Here is a 19,792-nt window from a genome sequence, read left to right as displayed (position 1 = left end):
GCTTGACAATGCTGGGATTTGAACTCACAGCCTTCCTATCAATAGTACCAATACCTCAACTACTGAGTCACCACTGCACTTTTTCACTGAGCAGCAAGGTAGAGGGGAGCTGACAAGCCATCCACAGATTAGTAGATGTTCCTAATTAACTGGCTAATAAGTGTATATATATCTGTAGATTTTGACTGAAATAGGGATAAGGTTTATTTCCATCTCTTTTACTTTTTGCTTTTGAATGAATAGAAGTGTACTTATATTCATGGGGAAAAGTTCTTCAAGGGTTCTTTGAATAGTTAAGGGTTCTTGGCTTCACAACATATCTTCTTTAGAAGGATTCTAGATACAAAACCTATAAGAGGTTTCCCCTTAAGAGTTATATATTTTATATTTTGTGTATAATATGTATTTTATGTATATTATGTATATTTCCAACAAGTATCAGCTCAGTGAGGAAGTAATTTTACTAGTTTGTGGCGCACAAAAGGCACACAGTGCTGAATGAAATCTTCTGTTCATTAATTTCCAGCTGGATTTATATAAACACAGTGTATGTTAATTCAACCCTGGGCTTTTTGCCGCTCTAATAATAAACTACAGTATAAACTTTTGGTAGAAAACGACAAACAAAACCAAATATGTTCTGGGGGATTAAATACTTCACTGCCTGCCATTATTAGAAAAGCACCTGATGAATTTGCTGCGCCTGAACTGCTGGAAAGGTCCCTTCCCCCTGGTGCGTAAAATATGCGTAACGGGAACCGAGAGCCGCCGCCGGAGGAGTGACGAGTGAGAGAGAGAAAGAGAGAGAGGGAGAGAGAGAGAGAGAGAGAGAGAGAACACTGGAGTTGGGATGGGAAAGACAACGCGAAGCACACGAACGGACACTCCACGCAAAAGCTGTGCAACTCTGTTTTTTCCTGCAACAATCCTGCAAAAAGTGCACGCAGCAGTGCAATGATCATGCAACAGATCCCGTTTTTACGCGGCTGCTGCTTTTTACCTGAATGAGAAAGGTGAGATCCGCCGAGATGAAGTTCGGCAAGAATATATGCATCTTAAACGTCGGCGGCACCAAATACGCGTTCACCCGAGAGGTGATTAAGGATTTCCCACTCCGGAGAGTAAGCCGGTTGCACAGCTGCTCGTCGGAGAAGGAGGTGCTGGAGGTGTGCGATGACTACGACCGCGAGCGGAACGAGTTCTTCTTTGACCGCCACTCCGAGGCGTTCGTGTTCATCATGCTGTACGTGCGCTCGGGTAAGCTGCGCTTCGTGCCGCGGATGTGCGAGCTCTCCTTCTACAACGAGATGATCTACTGGGGGCTGGAGAGCTCGCACCTGGAGTTCTGCTGCCAGCGGCGCCTGGACGACCGCATGTCCGACACGTACACGTACTTCTCGGAGGAGGACGGGAGAGCCGAGGAGGAGTCGCGAGCGGGCGATGAAGAGAGCGATGTGAGGGGATCGTGCACGGAGCGCGCAAACCCGGGCTGGCTCGAGCGCATGCGGAGGACCTTCGAGGAGCCCGCGTCCTCCGTGGCCGCGCAGATCCTCGCCTCGGTCTCCGTGATTTTTGTCATCATTTCCATGGTCATCCTGTGCGCCAGCACCCTGCCTGACTGGGACACAGCCAAGAACAACACAGTGGAGGAGCACAGGTAAAACAAAGGGCGCCGACTCGGAGCGAAAGTGAAGTGAAGTGTGCTTCATGTAGTAATTCAAGCGTCAGTAGTGGTAAAAGTCCAAATCCTTAACAAGAGCAATGCTGAAGGAAAGCTCTTTCTCTTCCTTACACACACACGTTCTGGTCTTGTGAGATATTTTCTAATGTCTTGTCTCTGTGTCCATGTTTGTGCCCAGATTGTGACATTTTCTGTTTTACTGTACAGTCACATTTTCATTTCGTTTGTCTTTCTTAAGCAGTATAAAAACACTTGAACATATGGTACCTTTAAATTATATTCTGGATAGGCTACAATATGACTTTACTGCATAGTGCTCGATCATAGACTATGGCATATTACAGTAATCCTTAAATATATTCCTTGCGTATAATCCTGGCTCAATAATCCTAAGGTAAACTAATTAAAAATAATTTATCTTTTATATATATATATATATATATATATATATATATATATATATATATATATATATATATAATAAAAGATAAATTATTTTTAATTAGTATATATATAAGTTGTTTGAAAGCGTGGTTAATGTGCACTTTTGCACAGAATAAAAAGTTGCACAGACATACAATTTACATCAGTTTCAAGACTGTAGACTGCAAAATAGGCTGAGACGGGTCTTAAGGAGGAGAGGTGTCCTGATTGTCCAATAGGCGGCGCTAAAAATCCTACGTCTGGAACTGTGATTATAATGGATCAAAATCAGACAGGTGGTTAAGGCGAAACGGCTCCCTAAATATACATATACAGTGCACTACAAAGGGTGAGAAAACAAAATATAGTGTACTATAAAGGGAGTAGTGATCTACTGTTAAAAAAAGATGAATGTTGATAGACATGTGGCATCAGTGGGGCATGGTTAATATTATTAAATTATAACACAGTGATATAAATGATATATGCATTGGATGCAAAAAAAAAAAAAAAAAAAAATATATATATATATACATATATATATATATATACATATATATATATATATACATATATATATATATATATATATATATATATATATATATATATATATATATATATATATATATAAAACCATTCTTTGTTTAATTTCTTGGATTCAGTTGAGCATTTCCACATCACCAAAAAAGACCAAACCCACTTCTTCTTCAAATGTAAAAGCAAATGCAGATTTTTATTTGTTTATGCCTTCCATTTGCCAATAATTCATAATAAAATATATTCAGTGCCAGTCTCCCAGTAACCCTAGCTTTTCCCATTGTTGTGGTTCCATTCTATATCTTCCTTATTTCAGCATGATTATCAACAGATCTCTCTCTATATCACTAATTGATCTGGGAAAAGAACAAGCTGACAGGATGATTAATGAAAGACTGAATCCAACATAAATCCTTGTGTACACAAGATTCTTCATCATTTTTGTTTGCACCAGGCTAGAATGTGTTTACTTTGAGAGTTTGATTTGTATTTTATTTATTTATTTTTTGTATTTTATTGATCATCCTGCACTGCACTGCAAGTTTGGTCCAAATCCAATTCCCCGCTTTTAAATTATACATAATTAGACATGCTCTCTCTCTCCCAATGCACAGTAGCTGACTTCAGCTGGTTTATTTTTCTTTGCATCCAATAAAAAGTGTAAGAAAATGAAATGCTCAAATGGTGCATTTTATGTATTTGTACTTATGGCTCCAAGCATAATGAGCAGTGTAAAAACGTCCTTATATCAACTGAGTTGACAGATTTGTCCAAGAAGGAAACAAGCCATGTTACTGTCTTTCACTGACTAATGTTTCTCCCCATTGTTTCCAGCCTGTATGTTCACTGGCATTTGTCTCTTTTCTACCGATGTGTTTGGACAATTTGTGTGTCCTCATGCTTATATCCTGTGTATTCTTGATTCCATGTCCTTCAGTATCACGAGGTCAGATATGTGTCACTGTATGTTTATGAGGCACTTACAGGGGATACATTTAAAAGTGTTGAGGTTTGTAATGCATGTGAATATTAATGTTGCCAAAAATGCCAGAGATGGTGTGATGAATGGTGGCCATCATGTTTTCCAGACAGTATGAACAGCAATCATGCTGATCCTAATATATTCAATATATTTCTGTCCTTGAGCTGTGGAAAGGCACTATATAAATAAAACATGTTATTATTCTTATTATTAATACTAAAATGTACCATTGCTAGTCACTGTGGTGGGATGGATGTGTCTTTACAAATCTGACAAATTAAATGTAGTGTACTTTTAAAATCATTTAAAATATGACCTAGGTTTTAAAGGTACAGTACTTTTATCTTCTGAGGTAAAATAACTACCTTTAAGGATACCCCCCAGTGACAAGGCTTTTTTCTGGGATCACTGTATCTCTTAGTTTTACGTATATTTAGAGAAAGATTTTACTATGTCCTGTGTTTACTCAAAACTGTCAAAACTGTTTATGGTTCTTTGATACTCTGGCATTTGTGAGCAGAAAGAAAAATGTTTTAGGTAAATGCATCATTACTACACTCTCCCTTTTTCACACTGAAGCTTGATGCTGATGTTTCTTTACTACAGAATGCCACTGTGCTGCCAGTGTCTGTTTTTTTTTTTTTTTTTTTTTTTTTTTTTTTTTTGTAGACATGTGGCATCGCTGGGGCATGGCAAATAACAGAAACATTAAATTATAAGACATTATAATTTAATATAGACATTATATTTTTTTATGTGTATGTCAGTCCAATGGACCAGTAAAATCATTCAATCTGAAACTCTGTGATTCATAGCAACAATAAAATATACTTCAATATGACATAATTATTCAGCAGATATGTGAACGTATGACTGTAGCTTCAAAGACTGTAATACAATCATGGAGCGGCATCAAGCTTTCCATCTGTGTAGCTGTTTAAGTCTAAAAGACACTCATTATCTGCATGATGACATTTAAACTTCCTCAGAGTGCATGTTTGCCTTTTAAATGCTGTAAATTAGACATGAGCTTAAATCACCTGTCAAGGAGCAGACAGTAGTGTTATTAGCATGAATTGCAACCGCTGCTGTCTGTTCACTTTCTCTCTGTCCTCTCTCTCTGCCAGGATCATTGAAGCGGTTTGCATTGGCTGGTTCACTGCCGAGTGCATAGTGCGTTTCATTGTCTCACGGGACAAATGTGAGTTTGTACGGCGGCCTCTGAACATCATCGACCTCCTGGCTATAACACCTTACTATGTATCAGTGGCCATGACAGCCCTGACTGGGGAAAACCCGCAGCTTCAAAGAGCAGGTGTCACACTGCGTGTGCTGAGGATGATGCGCATCTTCTGGCTAATTAAGCTGGCACGCCACTTCCTTGGTCTGCAGACGCTGGGGCTGACACTGCGCCGCTGCTACCGCGAGATGGTCATGCTGCTGGTGTTCGTGTGTGTTGCCATGGCCATCTTCAGCGCTCTGGCTCAGCTTCTGGAGCACGGGCTGGACCTGGAAAGCAGCAATGAGGACTACGCCAGCATCCCGGCAGCCTGCTGGTGGGTTATTATCTCCATGACCACCGTAGGCTATGGAGACATGTATCCCATCACAATGCCGGGCCGCGTGCTGGGTGGTGTGTGTGTCGTGAGTGGCATTGTGCTCCTGGCTCTCCCAATTACCTTTATCTACCACAGCTTTGTGCAGTGCTACCACGAGCTCAAATTCCGCTCAGCACGCTGCGTGCGAAGTCTCTCTGCTGAGTTTCTCAACTGACATTGGTTTCTCTGGGACATACTGGTCCACAGCCCAGCTCTGTTACCCCTCATCTGATCTTTCTGTGCCTTTGTTTTAAAACCTTTAAAAGCCTCATGAATTGTAAGCTAAACTATAGAAATATGATCATGTCTACAGAGAAAATGACTACTAAAATGCAGCATCTCTACATTTTTGATAAGTTTCAATGATAACAGGTACCTCAGACAACTGTGATTCATATTTATGTAAGTGACAGGAGAAAAATACAAAGAGCCCCAATCTGGATAGCACACTGTAATCATAACAACCCAAAGGAGCTACATAAGCCAGTGTTTGCATTATAACCCCATCTCTGTGAAAACTAATGAAACTGACCCAAAGAGACAGAATGTCTTGTGTTTGGTGATATTTAAAAAGGACAACTGTGGGAACAGCCGGCACCAGATGGCATGGCCGCCTATGAGGGGCATCTGGCAAGCCTTTTCGGGTCTTGACACTTCTCCAGACCTTTGTCGGCTTTTCCTCAAAAGCCCTGGTCTGGCTTTACAAACAGAAACACTTTGTTCCCATGGAGAAGTTTCTCCAGCCCGTTAGATCAAGTCAGATCAGTTTGGATTTGAAAGCACTTGAGATATGAAGAAAGGAAGAACAGAGAGAGTCCATAAAGGAAAACAAATATTTATAGCGACTGACGGGATGTTGTGGAAATATGAGAAAAAACATGCAGCAAGGTGTAGTCCTAGTGGATAATGTTATAATTGAAACGAAATTCCAGTCAGCGTTGCAGCCCCATTATGAAGATCAGATCCTTAACTTCAAGAAACAAACATCAGATGTTGAGCTACACAAGGATAAAGCCACCACCTGCCCATATCTCAATCGAAGAAGATGACTGTGCGGACCGAGAGGTGTTAACCAAATTGATTAGCAAACACCTCACCCACACACTCAGCAGTCGGAGAGCTGTCACTCTCCTCCTCCTTCACCGTACACATAGCAAGCACAAAAGCTAGCCTCTCTCTATCACTGGCTCCTGTCTATTCTGTGGTTAGGGATATACTGAAAGCAATTAAGCAGTTCATTCACCTGTAGATTTGTTTACTTGATAGTATCAAATGTTATGTTGGAGGAAAATCTAAGAAGGAATGCCACTTAATTAATGACGCATGCAGTGGTTTGTCCAACACTAATGCTCATACCTACGCAGGAAACCCTTATGAATGTCTGCATCTGAGACAGATGTTATGAAACTGTTATGAATCTGAAACAGAAAGAAAGGAAAGAAAGCTGGTCCTGCACAGGTATGATGTAGTTAATATTACCCAGTGAGCACTATCTGATCAGATACATTCTTGGACACTGGACCGTCCTGGCCATAAGAAGACACTGTTATAAGTTAAGTTTACGTTGGTCCTTTTGTGTTAATCTATATTAAAGATTTATGTCTTTTACAGTTGAGTGCAAAAGTTTGCATTCCTTCTGACAAAATGGACAAGAGGACAATTAAATTATAGCATAAGATATTTTGTGTGTGAATTTTCACAGAAGTTTAACGAAAAATTAACACAAAAATGGCAAATGTTACGATAGTGAAGAAATAAAGATGTTCGATCAGTTCAAAAGTGTCACCCTTGTAAGCCCACCCTTTACCTCTTTTGCTGTCTCTAACCTCTTTTATATTCTTTGTTTTTTTGTTTTTTTTAAAGTCTCTGTGGAAATTGAAATGCAAAATGCTGGAATATGCTTTTTTTAAAATAGAGCATTTGCTATCAATATCAACAGACAGGTTATTCAATAATAAAAATGCAGGGTAGGATGTGCTGTGTTTCCCCAGTCACCAACAACTAATTTGTAAAGTATGAATATATATAGAGAATATTGTATATATATATGAGCAGACAAGTTATTTTCCTTTCATGTCAGCAAAAAAGTGTAAAGACCTATTTTTATATGCTACTGATGATCAGATCTACAAATATGTCAGTTGATTAACAGTAAATATCTTTAAGTACAGTTTTAGATAGTTTATTATTATGTGCAGTATAACGTTATCATGCTTACTTATCCAAACATTTCAGCAGATCACAGTTAAATATCAGTTTAATACTCTAGAGATAATCCATAATACTCTAGGGTTTTGTGGTTATATTCTGTTTTTATCTCTCTGCCTTCTAGGATCTTCTTGTTAGTGATGTTGGCAGACTTTCCTTGGGAAACCATTGGGAATACAAACTTTTGCAATCAATGATATACAAACTTTTACTCTGGCAAAGATTGCTTTTTCATGTCTTTTTAAACATCTTTGTGCTCATTGGGTAATTACTCTCACCAAATTCCACCTTTTGAAACATTTGCTTTGTAACTGTGAAGCTATAAATATTGCAGAAGTGTCATAAAATACTTTATGCAGTTATTTGTTGTAGATTCTGAAAAAGATAAACCTGAAATCATATGTTTGTTGTGTGAATAATGTACTTGCCCTCTACTAAAGAAACATTTGTACATATGTTTTATATTTAGTATACATTTTGGCAGGCTTTATTGCAGAAATATTTGGACATTTAGAAAATAAAGTGATGCATTTGCATATTGGCTGGATATATGTCAGTTCTTCTACTTTCTACGTTCCACTTCGACCTTGGACACTGTGTGCATTTCATTGAATTGTATAACATACTCTCTATCTCTCTGTAGTGTGTGTGTGTGTGTGTGTGTGAGAGAGAGTTTTATGGCATCAGTGAGCCTTGGGTGCCCATGAGCCTGTTGTTGGTTCACCGGTTGTCCTTCTTTGGACCAATTTTGTTAGGTACTAACCACTGCATACCCATTACACCCCACAAGACCCGCCGTTTTGGAGATGCTCTGAGCCAGTTGTCAAGCCATCACAATTTGGCCTTTGTTAAAGTTGCTCAGATCCTTACACTTACCCATTTTTCCTGCTTCCAACACATCAACTTTGAGAACTAACTGTTCACTTGCTGCTTAATATATCCCACCTGTTGACAGGTGTCATTGTAACGAGATAAACATTGAGTTTCCAGTGAAACAGAACTTTTCAGACAAAAGTTCCTCATCAGCAAAGTGCTTCTGAGGCTGTAGCTTATAGTCTGTAGAAAATCTGGGATTTATTTTTTTTTTTAATTTAAATTTGGAAATAAACTGAAGGTTTTGGAATTTTGAACTACTCTCCTCATGCCTAATCTGTTCTGTGGAAGCCTGTGTTCAGAAGACACTCAGATGGATTTGATCTAAAATGGATCATATGACTTGTGGAGTCTATGTCAGCTCAAGTGCACACGGTCGTTAAAGTAAAAACAGAAGCACTGAAATGGTAAGAAACTCTGAAATTCATGTAAATATTTCAAAGACTCTACTTTTCACTCAGGTTGTTGTCAAGAATAAAATTTGTAATAAAAACTGTAGTATTAATTTAGAAAAGAACGCAAAATAGAAGCGTTCAGAGATTCAACCCATATGTGCGTGTGTGTGACGTCATATTTGTTGGACAGACTCTGGGAAGCGGAAGGACGAAAAAGCCGGTCGGTCGCGTGCGACATACTGTGCTGAGGTCGCTTTCACCCAGCCGGTAAAATGTATTACAAATTCAGCGGTTTCACTCAGAGGCTGACGGGGTCTGTGTCATCTACGGCGTACAGTCCTCAGGTAATTTACACAAACATTTATCTTCATCAAAGATTTTACTGGACTAAAATAATCGTTGCTTTGGCTAACTGGAGCAGCGCGAGCTAGCTGGGAAAGCTAACAGTGTCGTGACCTGGGATCTGTCATTGAATCTGTCATGTTTGGTTGTGATTTTTTGTTGTGATTTTTGAATTCAGTCAATGCAGTTTTGCAATGAATCTGTCGTGACTTAGTACAGTACCTGATTTGCGGCTTTGGCAGGAAAATGGAGGGTGGAGAGTACAATCAGAATCAAAAGCTACTAAACTGTCCCTTTCCTTGTTGTTGGGGTGGTACCCTTATACTGTCTCTCTATAATTATCTATAATCTCTCTGTATAATTGCAGTGATCTTTCACCTGGAAGCTTTAAAATACACTATGCACTTTTCCAGGTAGAAGATGAATAATAAAGGTACAGAAAGTATATGCTTAAGGGTACCACCTCAGTGACAAGTAGTGGAATATTTTTTTATTTATTTATTTATTTTAAGAGTGTAGGGATGTACTGATCTGACTTTTTACATTTGTGATACAATACTGATATCAGAGCTCTCAGTATCGTCCCTTACGTGCTACTGACATCCTCACAGTAACCGAGCTGACTTTTTTTTTTTTTTTTTTTTGCAAACTTCTGTTTTGCATCAAGTTATGCAATGCAGAGGGACACAACACAGATTGTGTCCTGTCTTCTCAAGGAAGATCTGTGTTGTGTCAGTCACACCACAAATGTGCCAATTTGATGCAATTAGGCCAGTATTGATCCTAATACTGACACTCTCCATGGGATTGGTCCATTCCTAGTGGATAGAACTGAAAAGTTTCAGCAGAAACCAGATTTTTCCATTTAATAGCAAAATATTAATTATATTATGTGCCGCAGTATCTCAAATGCAACTTACTTGTTTGGCTAAGCATTGGTCCAGCCACCTGTCACTGGATAGTTTTAAACAACTCTATCTATACATTAGTCTGAATTATTCTTTGCTTTAATGATGTTTGGGTTTTTGTTATGAATTAGATATCAGAATGAACAGGGGATTTAAAAAAAAAAAATCATACGATAAATGTAATTAAAGGCCTAGGCATGTATTAGACTAATGGTAGACTAGTGATATTTCCAGCTTTATCATTGTATCCACATCATTCAGTTGTCCTAGGGCTATGTTTAGTGTATTTGTCTGCAACTGATCCCACAGTCTTTGGAGGCTGGCCTCTAATATCAGGTTTCAAGAGTCTAGACTTATTGTAAAGGAATGATGCAATGCACTGATGATCAGACATGAAATTACCCCAAAAGACTGAATTAAATTAAACTCAGACATATTGATCTATTTTCCAGAGACATTTCACATCCCCACCCAGATCTATAAACAGTGTTTAGTTGAGTGGTTTGGACAACAATAACACAACTGTTTTAACTGATCTGAACTGAATGTAATTCAGTTGTATGAATGTAACCCTGTGATTCCAGGGTTTAAGGTCAAGTATACCCTCTGAAGCCTCTACATTGATCTTTGCTACTCCAACCAAAGTGATTTCTGAGTCTGGGGCTTCTCTAGAGTACATGGGTGCCAACAGGGTTCCAGACCTCCAGAGGATATTTCAGGTATGCACATTAAGAAAATATTCAAATATTACTGGAGTGATGTATGTTCTGTTAATAATGGGGTTAATCTCCGTCTTTCAGTCTTCAGATGGGATCCCGGTGCACCTTAAGCGCGGTGTTCCTGACCGACTCCTGTACAGGACCACCATGGCTTTGACCGTCGGAGGTGCTCTGTACTGTTTGGTGGCTCTTTACATAGCTGCACAGCCTAAGAATAAGTAAAGGCCTCCCAGCGTGTTTGCACGTCCTCACATTGGTATTCATGAACTGTAATATGTTCCTGGATATATTTATCATCATGTAACATATGGCAGTTATGTGTGAAGATTATGGGGAGAACTCTGAACTTCTTCTGACCTCATTTACAGTGAACAGTCCTGCTGTACTGATCAAAGCTCCAGTTGGTACAAAGGGTTAGCTTCTCTAGCAGCAATAAGTGTATCTTCAAAATAATGGGAAATATTTATTATTCATTTACAAATATTTGAGAGTGAAAGCACTTCCTATAGTGGAGGATGTAAAGGTTTCTCTGTATTTAAATTCCATTCACACACAGTGGTCATGCAGAGCCCAGACTAAATTTAAGCTAGGGTTACGTGGAGGTGTCAGTGATGGAGTGTTTTGAGAATGAGATTGCAGAAACATCTGACGGGTGAAAAAAAAAAAAACAAGGGAGGAACCTGTATCTCGCAGCTTTGTAGATTGCTGCTGCATTTTAATGCAACCAGTCTCACCTCTGTGAATCAATTCAATATAAATATGACGGTATGTTAGTGCAGCGAGTGCATGAGAGGTGAGTCGGGTATAGCAGAGCACTTTCTAGTGAACAGAAATAACGTTCATGTTGGGAGCAATATGAATGTCCTTGTTTATTGAAAATGTTATTATTATTTTAAATAATGGATAATACAGGTGGATGAATATTTGTGCATTTCCTTCCTTATTCAGATAAACTTTATTTTGGTCACAGAAAATGATCTATTCTGTTTTATTTCTGAGCCTCTGAATGTGTCACTCCACTCGTTCACATGGCAACAAGAGTTTGAAACACAGTTGTAAAAGGATTCAGTGACAAACAAAAGACTTTTAAATGTGTCTCTCTTTTTTCAGCCAAAATGATCAGGAACTTTGTATATACTACTGATGACAGCAGGGGTGCATTGTTCCTCTGGATCTTATTTTCATAAATTTCTTTGCAGTCAGTGGTAATAATACATGATGAAGCTGACAGCTTGCGTGACTGTTGGCTGAAGTTTGATAGGCTGTCACAATACAAAGCGGTGCAAAGCAGTCTATGACAATGAGACACGATAATTCATTTGCTATGGGTTGACGTCTGTGGTAATGAAAGACAATTTATTCCCAGCTCTAGACAGAGTCATCAGCAGCTAAAATGATCCATCACACTAGGCTTAAAAGCTCCACTCCAAACCACAAATTGTGCGCAGATACAGACAAAGAAAGCATGACAAAGACTGAACTGGTGTAGTGATTTAATTGGACTGCATCCAGAATAGGCACATGGATGGTTAAATGTGAATCAATAAACACTTTGGAGGTTTCAGTAATGGTCTGGAGACGAAGACTTTTCATTCCTTGCCAATCAATGGTAATCTTCCTCAGTTTGAGTCTGAGATGTAAGAGAAATCTTGTAACTATGGAAACATAAGGACGCTTTCCAGGTGTGTCCTGATTTCCCAGAAATGTATTAATTTTAATCCAACAAATGACTTTGCCAATGATATTGATTTTACATCTAAGTCAATTTGCCAGCAGGTGCGACTGGTAACGAGTGTAAGAGGTTAGGTGTGAGAAGGTAATTGGTTTGGTTTGCACAGGAAACTTAGACACCTCACTCTATCCCTGTTTGTCTCTTTCTCTTCCACCCATTTACTGTGGATTATTATCTGTTGTATCTATCTATTGTGGATAAAAAAATATGTTCTCTCACCTTCTCTCACCCAATTTATAGTTTGCACACCTCACTGACCTGTGATTCCTCATCAGAAAAACCCAAAAAACTAGAGTGATCCAGCGGATAAGGAAAGAGCAGGGAAAGAGCAGACATTGCGGGGGTGCAGGGAGCTGGGAGTCGGATTGGTGTGAGACCCCCCAGCCTGTGGATCTGACTGGTTGAAGGAGAGCCATTGCTCTTCTCCATCTGCAGCCCTGCTGCTCTCTTGGCTCGGACAAGCTTGTTCTCACACTGCTGTGGGGAATATGTGCTTGCGTGTGTTTTCCAGAACAATTTGTCATTTACTTTCCCCCATTCTCTCACACGTTATTCCTGGACCTTTCCAAATGTAGTAGGGAACACTTCCAGAGCATGGTTACTGAATCAGGAGTTTTTTTTAGGGGATGCACTCTCAATGTGAATGGTAAGGCTTGGGGAGTTTTGTTTTCCTAAAGACTTTGTATTAATGTGTTACTGTTTTGGCTTAAAAAAAACATTCAGTGGCTTTGTTATGCAATGAAATAAATTAATCATTATCACCGCAAAATAATCAACTAATAAATAGCATCACTTCATGTAATGAAGTACCCGATCCAGTGTACAATCACACACAATGAGTTTTGATTGTGATTGTTTAACGTTTCATCTATCAGGCTCCTTTCCATGCTCGCTTCATAACAATGTACCTCATTTATCTGTATCTGTTTGTGTACATGCTGCCTTCAACATGATGTACTGTCTTTCTTGTGGGCTATTTTTTTTTAAATCAATAATCTTATTTTTATATGTTTATGGCAATATATTTTTATGTTTGTGGCAATCTTATAATAGGAAATGCTAGATAAATTTTACTATATTCAAGATTTTTTTCACTTGCTAAGATGTCATTTTCTACAGTGCATAAGCAGTTTAACAAAGCGCAATCAGGAGCATAATATGTATAATAGGTTCAAATGGTCATACTTTTGCCAGAAAGAGGGCACATGCACATAGTAATAGTGAGGGAGGCACAGAAGAACACAAAGTTGCATGAAAGAAGCTTGTCCTGTGAGCAACTCACAAAATGAAGCTTCTGAACTTTATCAGTCATCATTCTAACTATACAATGGATATAAAAAATCTACACACCCCTGTTAAAATGGCAGGTTTTTGTGAAGTGAAAAAACAAAACTAAGATAAATTATGTCAGATCTTTCCCCACCTTTAATGTGAAATTGCAAAGTATACCAAAAGAGTTTAAAACGATCAGAATCTTTTTTAGAAAAAAAAAAAGAAAACTAAAAAACTTACAATAACCTAGGTACATACGTTTGCACATCCCTAAACTAATACTTTGTTGAAGCACCTTTTGATTTTATTACACCACTCAGTCTTTTTGGATAAGTCAAAGAGTGGCACATCTTGACTTGGCAATATTTTCCCACTCTTTCATCCAAAAACAATCTAGAGCCGTCAAATTGTAAGTGCATCTCCTGTGCACAGCCCGCTTCAGGTCACCCCACAGGTTTATAGTTGGATTCAGGTCTGGGCTCTGGTTAGGCTATTCAAAAACATTGATCTTCTTGTGGTTAAGCTATTCCGTTGTTGAATTGGATGTATGTTTGGGTCATTGTCATGCTGAAAGGTGAAATTCCTTTTCATCTTCGGCTTACTAGCAGACACCTGAAGGTTTTGCACTAAAATCGACTGGTATTTGTAGCTATTCATGATTCCCTCCACCTTGATAAAAGCCCCAGTTGTGGCTGAAGAAAAGCAGCCAAAAAGCAATGTTTGTTTTTCTTTTCTTTTCTTTTTTTTTCTCCAAATATATCTTTAGGAGTTATTATACCCTTTGGATTTGTTTTCATCAGACATGTTTTGGGGTGATTTAGTTGAGCTTGGATGTTTTTTTGTGAGAAATGGATTCTGTCAAGCCACCCTACCCCACAGCCCAGACATATGAAGAATACATATGTCACATACAGAGAGTAATCAGTAATTGTCAGATATTCCTGCAGCTCCTTTAATGTTGCTGTAGGTCTTTTGGCAGCCTCCCTGGTAAGTTTTTGTCTTGTCCTTTTGTAAATTTTGGAGGGAAATCCTGTTCTTGGTGAGGTCACTATGGTGCTCCATTTTCTCCTCTTGCTGTTGATGGCCTTTACAGTGTTCCGTGATACATCTAATGTTTTTGAAATTCTTTTATGCCCCTCTTCTTATATTTTCTGAAATATAAGGTACCATACAGGCTTTGTAAGCTCTTTGTGGACCATGGCTTCAGCAGTCAGATTGGAAAATGTTTGGAAAAAAGTGGATTTGGCAGAGAAGGAGGAGAAACACCAAGGAGAAGCACCCAAACCCACTGTAGAATATGAATCAACCAAATTAAACATCCAAATCAATATGACTGCAGGACACAAAATAAATGGCCATGTCAATATCTGGATTTGAATGATGGGAACAGCTTGGTCTAAAATGAAGAGAGGTCCACATACACAAACCTAAGAATATCAAGTAATTTGATCATTTTGAAATGTTGTGCATGGAGGAATGGCCAAGATGTCTTCATCCTTGTAAGACATTGTAGGAAGAGACTCAGTGCTGTGGTTCTCTCCACAAAGACTTCATGAAATACTGTTTATAAGGTCGACAATCATTCTGAAAACAGTATTTAGCAGAAATTATCCAAAGATTCTTTCTATGCTGAAAGGACTTTGAGCACTCATTCATCAATAGCAACTTCTTGTCATCTACAGTTATACAATCTAAATGACAGGTTTGAGGCTCTGCGTTCATTTTCTCTCACTAGCTGCCTCCCACTGCTGAAAAAATCACCAGAGACCATGCAGAATCCCCACTGAGATAATACTTTAATAATCACAAACTGTTCCTTTTTCTCCTTTAGGTATTTGTAACTTACAAGGATCCACATATTCATATAGAGAGAATACATAGTGTTCTGTGTAAGGAATAAAACACGAGGGCAAATGCTGTTACAGGAAAATAATCAACAACAGGGTGTTGATTATTTGTTAACACGCCAAAGTGTGATTACTTTCCGATAGCGGCATGTCCCAAAGTGGTTAATTCCTTGTATACCGTAGCGATTTGTTAGCGCTAACAATTTTAGTTTATTAAAGAATGATATGTTGTGCATTTTATCCATTTATAGTTACGTTTAATGCTGTGGAACATCCCTGAAACAAGTTAGCTGCTGTCATTGCTTAGGTTATAGTATCTACATATAGTCATTCCCTCACCAGCTTCTCGAGTTAATGAGTTAATAAGACAAAAAATGAAGCTTAACACCCTCTTTCCTGATGACTTTCCTGACAACATAAAGTATGTGTTTATGTACAGCCTCTGCCATACAAGTCCTTATGTATGTTTTTAGTATAGAACATACTGTATAGAGCATTAACATATTTGACCGAGTGCATTAATATAAATTTATATAAATGATTTGCCTTGGAGCTGGAAGTACTGTCAGAGCTGAGAGTAATTAATCAACACCTTTCAAATCAAATTTGAGAAGTCAGCAACACTGTGGTAAGCCAATTTATATTCTAAGTACTATGCATATTTTTGGAAGAGATTAAAGGTCTGAAATTTTTCTAGTGACATGCCTTTTGTCAGAGCCTCAATCAAAAATTCACACCTTTTCTCACCCATAACGAATACTTTGCATTGACTTTACAGATATGCTGCTATAAAATGAAATTTTTGAAAGTTTATTCAAATTATTCAAGGTCACATTAATAAGAAGTGAATGTGAAACTCCAAAAAGCCCTAAATTACAATGTAATGGTTGGTTAATAGTTGAGTGTAAAGAACCCATCCTTAATTCCTTAATTCACTCTTTAGCAGAAATAGTAGCACAGCATTAACACTGAATGGCTTTCAGGAATAGCCTTCATTAGCTCGTCACTGCACAGTGGGGTAGCAGGAGGGAGCGGCACAGCATTTGTACTGGCTTAAAGCCACACCAACCGTTCCACAGACAGACACCCACCACTACAGACACAGCAAGCCAAGTCTGTTCTCCAAACAGTCACCATGGGACACTCTATGCCAGATTGTAACCTGTAGAGTGTAACTGGGGATAAAATCACTGCTCCAGGACCAGTGAGGCTGCCAGAGAGCTGTTGAGTTGGTTCATGTCGACAGCCTCTCAGGATTGACACGGCTCTGTGAAACTGACATGAGTGAGGGGGGAACCATCTGCCTCTGCAAGAACAGCGCCAGATCAGAGCGTGTACTGCAGGCAAATTCACAATGTCAGGATTGCCCTTTTCCTACCTTACATTTCAGAGACATCCACTGCATCCACTGAAGTTTTACTTCAAAGCGTCTTGGGAAAGTGAGGGTTTTGGCTTTAGGCTGGTGCACTCTGGAGATGAAATGATGTTCTCACATGTAAGATGAAATTATAGCACATTTTATATAGACTTAGGACTTTTTTTTTAATGCAAAAGACATTTTAGGTACAGCCTTTGATTCTTGATTGGAGTGCAAATGTCTGCACTGGTCATGAACATACAGTAGCTGGGCCATTATTAAAGCCTCCTCTGAATGTTTGTAAATAAGGTGCTGAAAGTTTGGTCTGTGCTTATCACTACATTGTACTAACATTTTCAAATTCATATTTTGTTTTTTACTGTGAATATTTCTATTTCCTAACATGTCAGGAATTATATTCCATGTTAGAAAGGAAGCTTGGAATATCAACGCAGAGGTGAGTTTTTTGAGCATGGGCAAGGCAAACAAACCGAAAGGGCAAGGTAGTTATAATCAAGCGAACAAAAGCAAATCTAAAGTCAAACTTTCGAAAGTTTGATATTCGAAATGTCTAGACACAGAACAATATGGTTTATTAACCTCAGCTCCAGAATGCAGGTGCAAGACAAGTGTGTGTGTGTGTGTGTGTGTGTGTGTGTGCATGTGTGTGTGATTGTGAACAGACGTGCAGCTTGATAATGTAATATGGTTTGTAGTTTGCTAGCTGAGGATCCTGGGAAGTGTAGTTTGTAGTTTCAGTGGAGACTGATATTATAGTCAACCTTTCATAAAAATCAGCAAACATTAATAAATAAAAAAAACATATGCAGTTAGTGACATTTTCAGCTTTACAAATGTTGACCCTGTATTTATGGCAATATTTTTTTCATACATAAAAAAACATTTTTTTTTCTACACTTGAATTCATTTCACTGTTTATCCTAAATTGGATAGTCTGCAGACTATCCCCATATATATGCACACTATATATATTCTGATCTGTATATCTTCCCAGAACCATTTTATTTGCACCCAGATGCTCTATGACTTCAACACACATGTGCAAAACATACAAAGAGATGATACTGAATTTAATTAGATACAATGGTTTGCATGGCTATTATTCCTATATTTAACTGTCTATTTAAAAAAAATTATCCAGCTAGTTTGCTTGGATAAAAATTTCATTTGGATTCAAAGCCTCAGTTGGTTTACTCTGTTCCAACTGGGGTGTATACATAAACAGTTCTTTTATCCTGATAGAGCTAGCAGTGAGATTATTACTGGATAATTAGGATGCATGTCAACATAGCTACTGTGACGTAAAAGCCACATGCAGCACTCCAGCAGTGAAGGATCAGATATTACCACAGAAAGGTGACAAAGACCAATTTACACTGAATGCATTTGGGAGGGTCACTATTTTTATGCCTGTACCACAGCTCTGGCACAGCTATGGCAGCTCTAAAATAAGAACTACTCAAATAGTATGCACAGAAAAGAAGGTCATGATAAAAAGGGTGCATGTAATGGTACTTGATGAGACTGAACACTACATGTCTAAGCAGAAACTAACAAACATGTAGTGTGGTTGACATGTAGCAGATTTCAGGCAGTAAGGGATTATACAACCAGGGATTAAACTAAGTATTACATCAGGCATTCTTGTCATTGTGTTGAAAAAGGGTGAGGTTCTATGTGCGTGTGTCATTTCAAACCATGCTATTTTCAAGATGTCAAGTTGCCCTGCATGGTCCACAAAAAAGCCTTGAGGCCTGCCTTTGCCCCAGCAGGATATTATTTAATAAGGGTCAGTAAGTGGGTGATGTGTTCATGTCCAGCAGACTCATGGGAATTTAGTTCCAGGAAATTGCCAGGTTGTTGCCACAGAGGAGGAGAGCCAGAGTGCATGGCCTTTTTTTTTTTTTTTTTTTTTTAATGACCACACAGAGGAGCGGCCTTGAAGTTGTTGTTGTTTCTTTTTTTTATATTTCCAGTAGATGTCTGGGCCAGAGACAGAATGAAAGCAAGTGTCTCTTAATGATATATAAACAAATTTACTATTCCATCAAATCATATGGAATTGAAACGGATACACCATCATTCCATGCCAGAGAAGCATTGTCAACATTTACTTCCCCTTCATTCATCGTATGTGTTTATAAAGCAGAAACAACACTGCAATCAAATAACTGAGCCATTTACATGCAGGTGACTCACTGCAATTAAAGTGCTATACTGGCTAATGACTATGCATTTGTCTTTAACTAAAGAAAGGAGAATCCTATCTCTCCAGAGTGTTATTGATTGTTTTGTGCTGCATCTATCCCCATTCTGTGTGTGTGTTTTTTTTCTAAACACTTAGAAGAGCACTTCTGCTTGCACATAGTGAACACATGAGAGACTTTGCAGGCTTTTTTAACTTAATATTTCATAGGACATCAACTCTTGAATTACATCAAGGTGCTCACTCCTCACTAGACTTTCATTATTTCATATAACTCACTCAGAGGTGTAGGTGCTCTGATGACGGCAATACAGCACCGTCCATATGCCTGTTCAATAACTCGCACAGTACAGATGGGATTTTCCAAAGGTGTGATTTCAAGGATTTTGATTCAGCACACAGATGATGAAAGCTCAGATGGGAGCATTTTTGAGCTCCATGTTTTATAAACTACTCTCACCTTGAAGGCTGTTTCAGCTCATCTTGATCAATCTTGATGTATCAATCATTACTTTCTCTGATCCTAATATCCCTCTACTCTGGTCTCCCACACTTTCATGTTTTTTTTCTGTGAAACAGAATGATGCTATAGTACTTCTCTAAATGCTCTAGTTGAAAATAACACTACTCAGTAAGATTATACCTCAGCCCATAGACTTTATGGGCTGTCTGGACACCAAGTGAGTCT

The 19,792-nt window shown here is 38.6% G+C and overlaps 2 protein-coding genes across 2 annotated transcripts; both read left to right on the top strand.

The window, feature by feature from the left end:
* Positions 1 to 680: 680 nt before the first annotated feature.
* On the top strand, positions 681 to 8,706 carry kcng3 (potassium voltage-gated channel, subfamily G, member 3). The gene is made up of 2 exons (XM_026914730.3): positions 681 to 1,657; positions 4,754 to 8,706. Exons 1-2 carry the CDS (start codon positions 1,005 to 1,007, stop codon positions 5,397 to 5,399), a joined length of 1,299 nt encoding a protein of 432 aa, XP_026770531.1. The 5' UTR covers positions 681 to 1,004; the 3' UTR covers positions 5,400 to 8,706.
* A 184-nt stretch (positions 8,707 to 8,890) lies between these two features.
* On the top strand, positions 8,891 to 11,643 carry LOC113527150 (cytochrome c oxidase subunit 7A-related protein, mitochondrial). Its single transcript, XM_026914697.3, has 3 exons — positions 8,891 to 9,044; positions 10,535 to 10,669; positions 10,751 to 11,643. The coding sequence occupies exons 1-3, from the start codon at positions 8,973 to 8,975 to the stop codon at positions 10,889 to 10,891; spliced, it is 348 nt and encodes a 115-aa protein (XP_026770498.1). The 5' UTR covers positions 8,891 to 8,972; the 3' UTR covers positions 10,892 to 11,643.
* Positions 11,644 to 19,792: the final 8,149 nt, after the last annotated feature.

Source organism: Pangasianodon hypophthalmus, chromosome 12 (genome assembly GCF_027358585.1).
Source record: "Pangasianodon hypophthalmus isolate fPanHyp1 chromosome 12, fPanHyp1.pri, whole genome shotgun sequence".
NCBI classification, from domain to species: Eukaryota; Metazoa; Chordata; class Actinopteri; order Siluriformes; family Pangasiidae; genus Pangasianodon; species Pangasianodon hypophthalmus.
This window is presented reverse-complemented; position numbering and strand designations above follow the sequence as displayed.

Bases quoted from the DNA above. Each gene is read 5' to 3' on its own strand.
- kcng3 (XM_026914730.3), top strand. From the start codon at position 1,005: ATGAGAAAGGTGAGATCCGCCGAGATGAAGTTCGGCAAGAATATATGC. The intron at 1,658-4,753 runs GTAAAACAAAGG...TCTCTCTGCCAG, and splicing joins AACACAGTGGAGGAGCACAG to GATCATTGAAGCGGTTTGCA.
- LOC113527150 (XM_026914697.3), top strand. From the start codon at position 8,973: ATGTATTACAAATTCAGCGGTTTCACTCAGAGGCTGACGGGGTCTGTG. The intron at 9,045-10,534 runs GTAATTTACACA...CTGTGATTCCAG, and splicing joins CTACGGCGTACAGTCCTCAG to GGTTTAAGGTCAAGTATACC. The intron at 10,670-10,750 runs GTATGCACATTA...TCCGTCTTTCAG, and splicing joins ACCTCCAGAGGATATTTCAG to TCTTCAGATGGGATCCCGGT.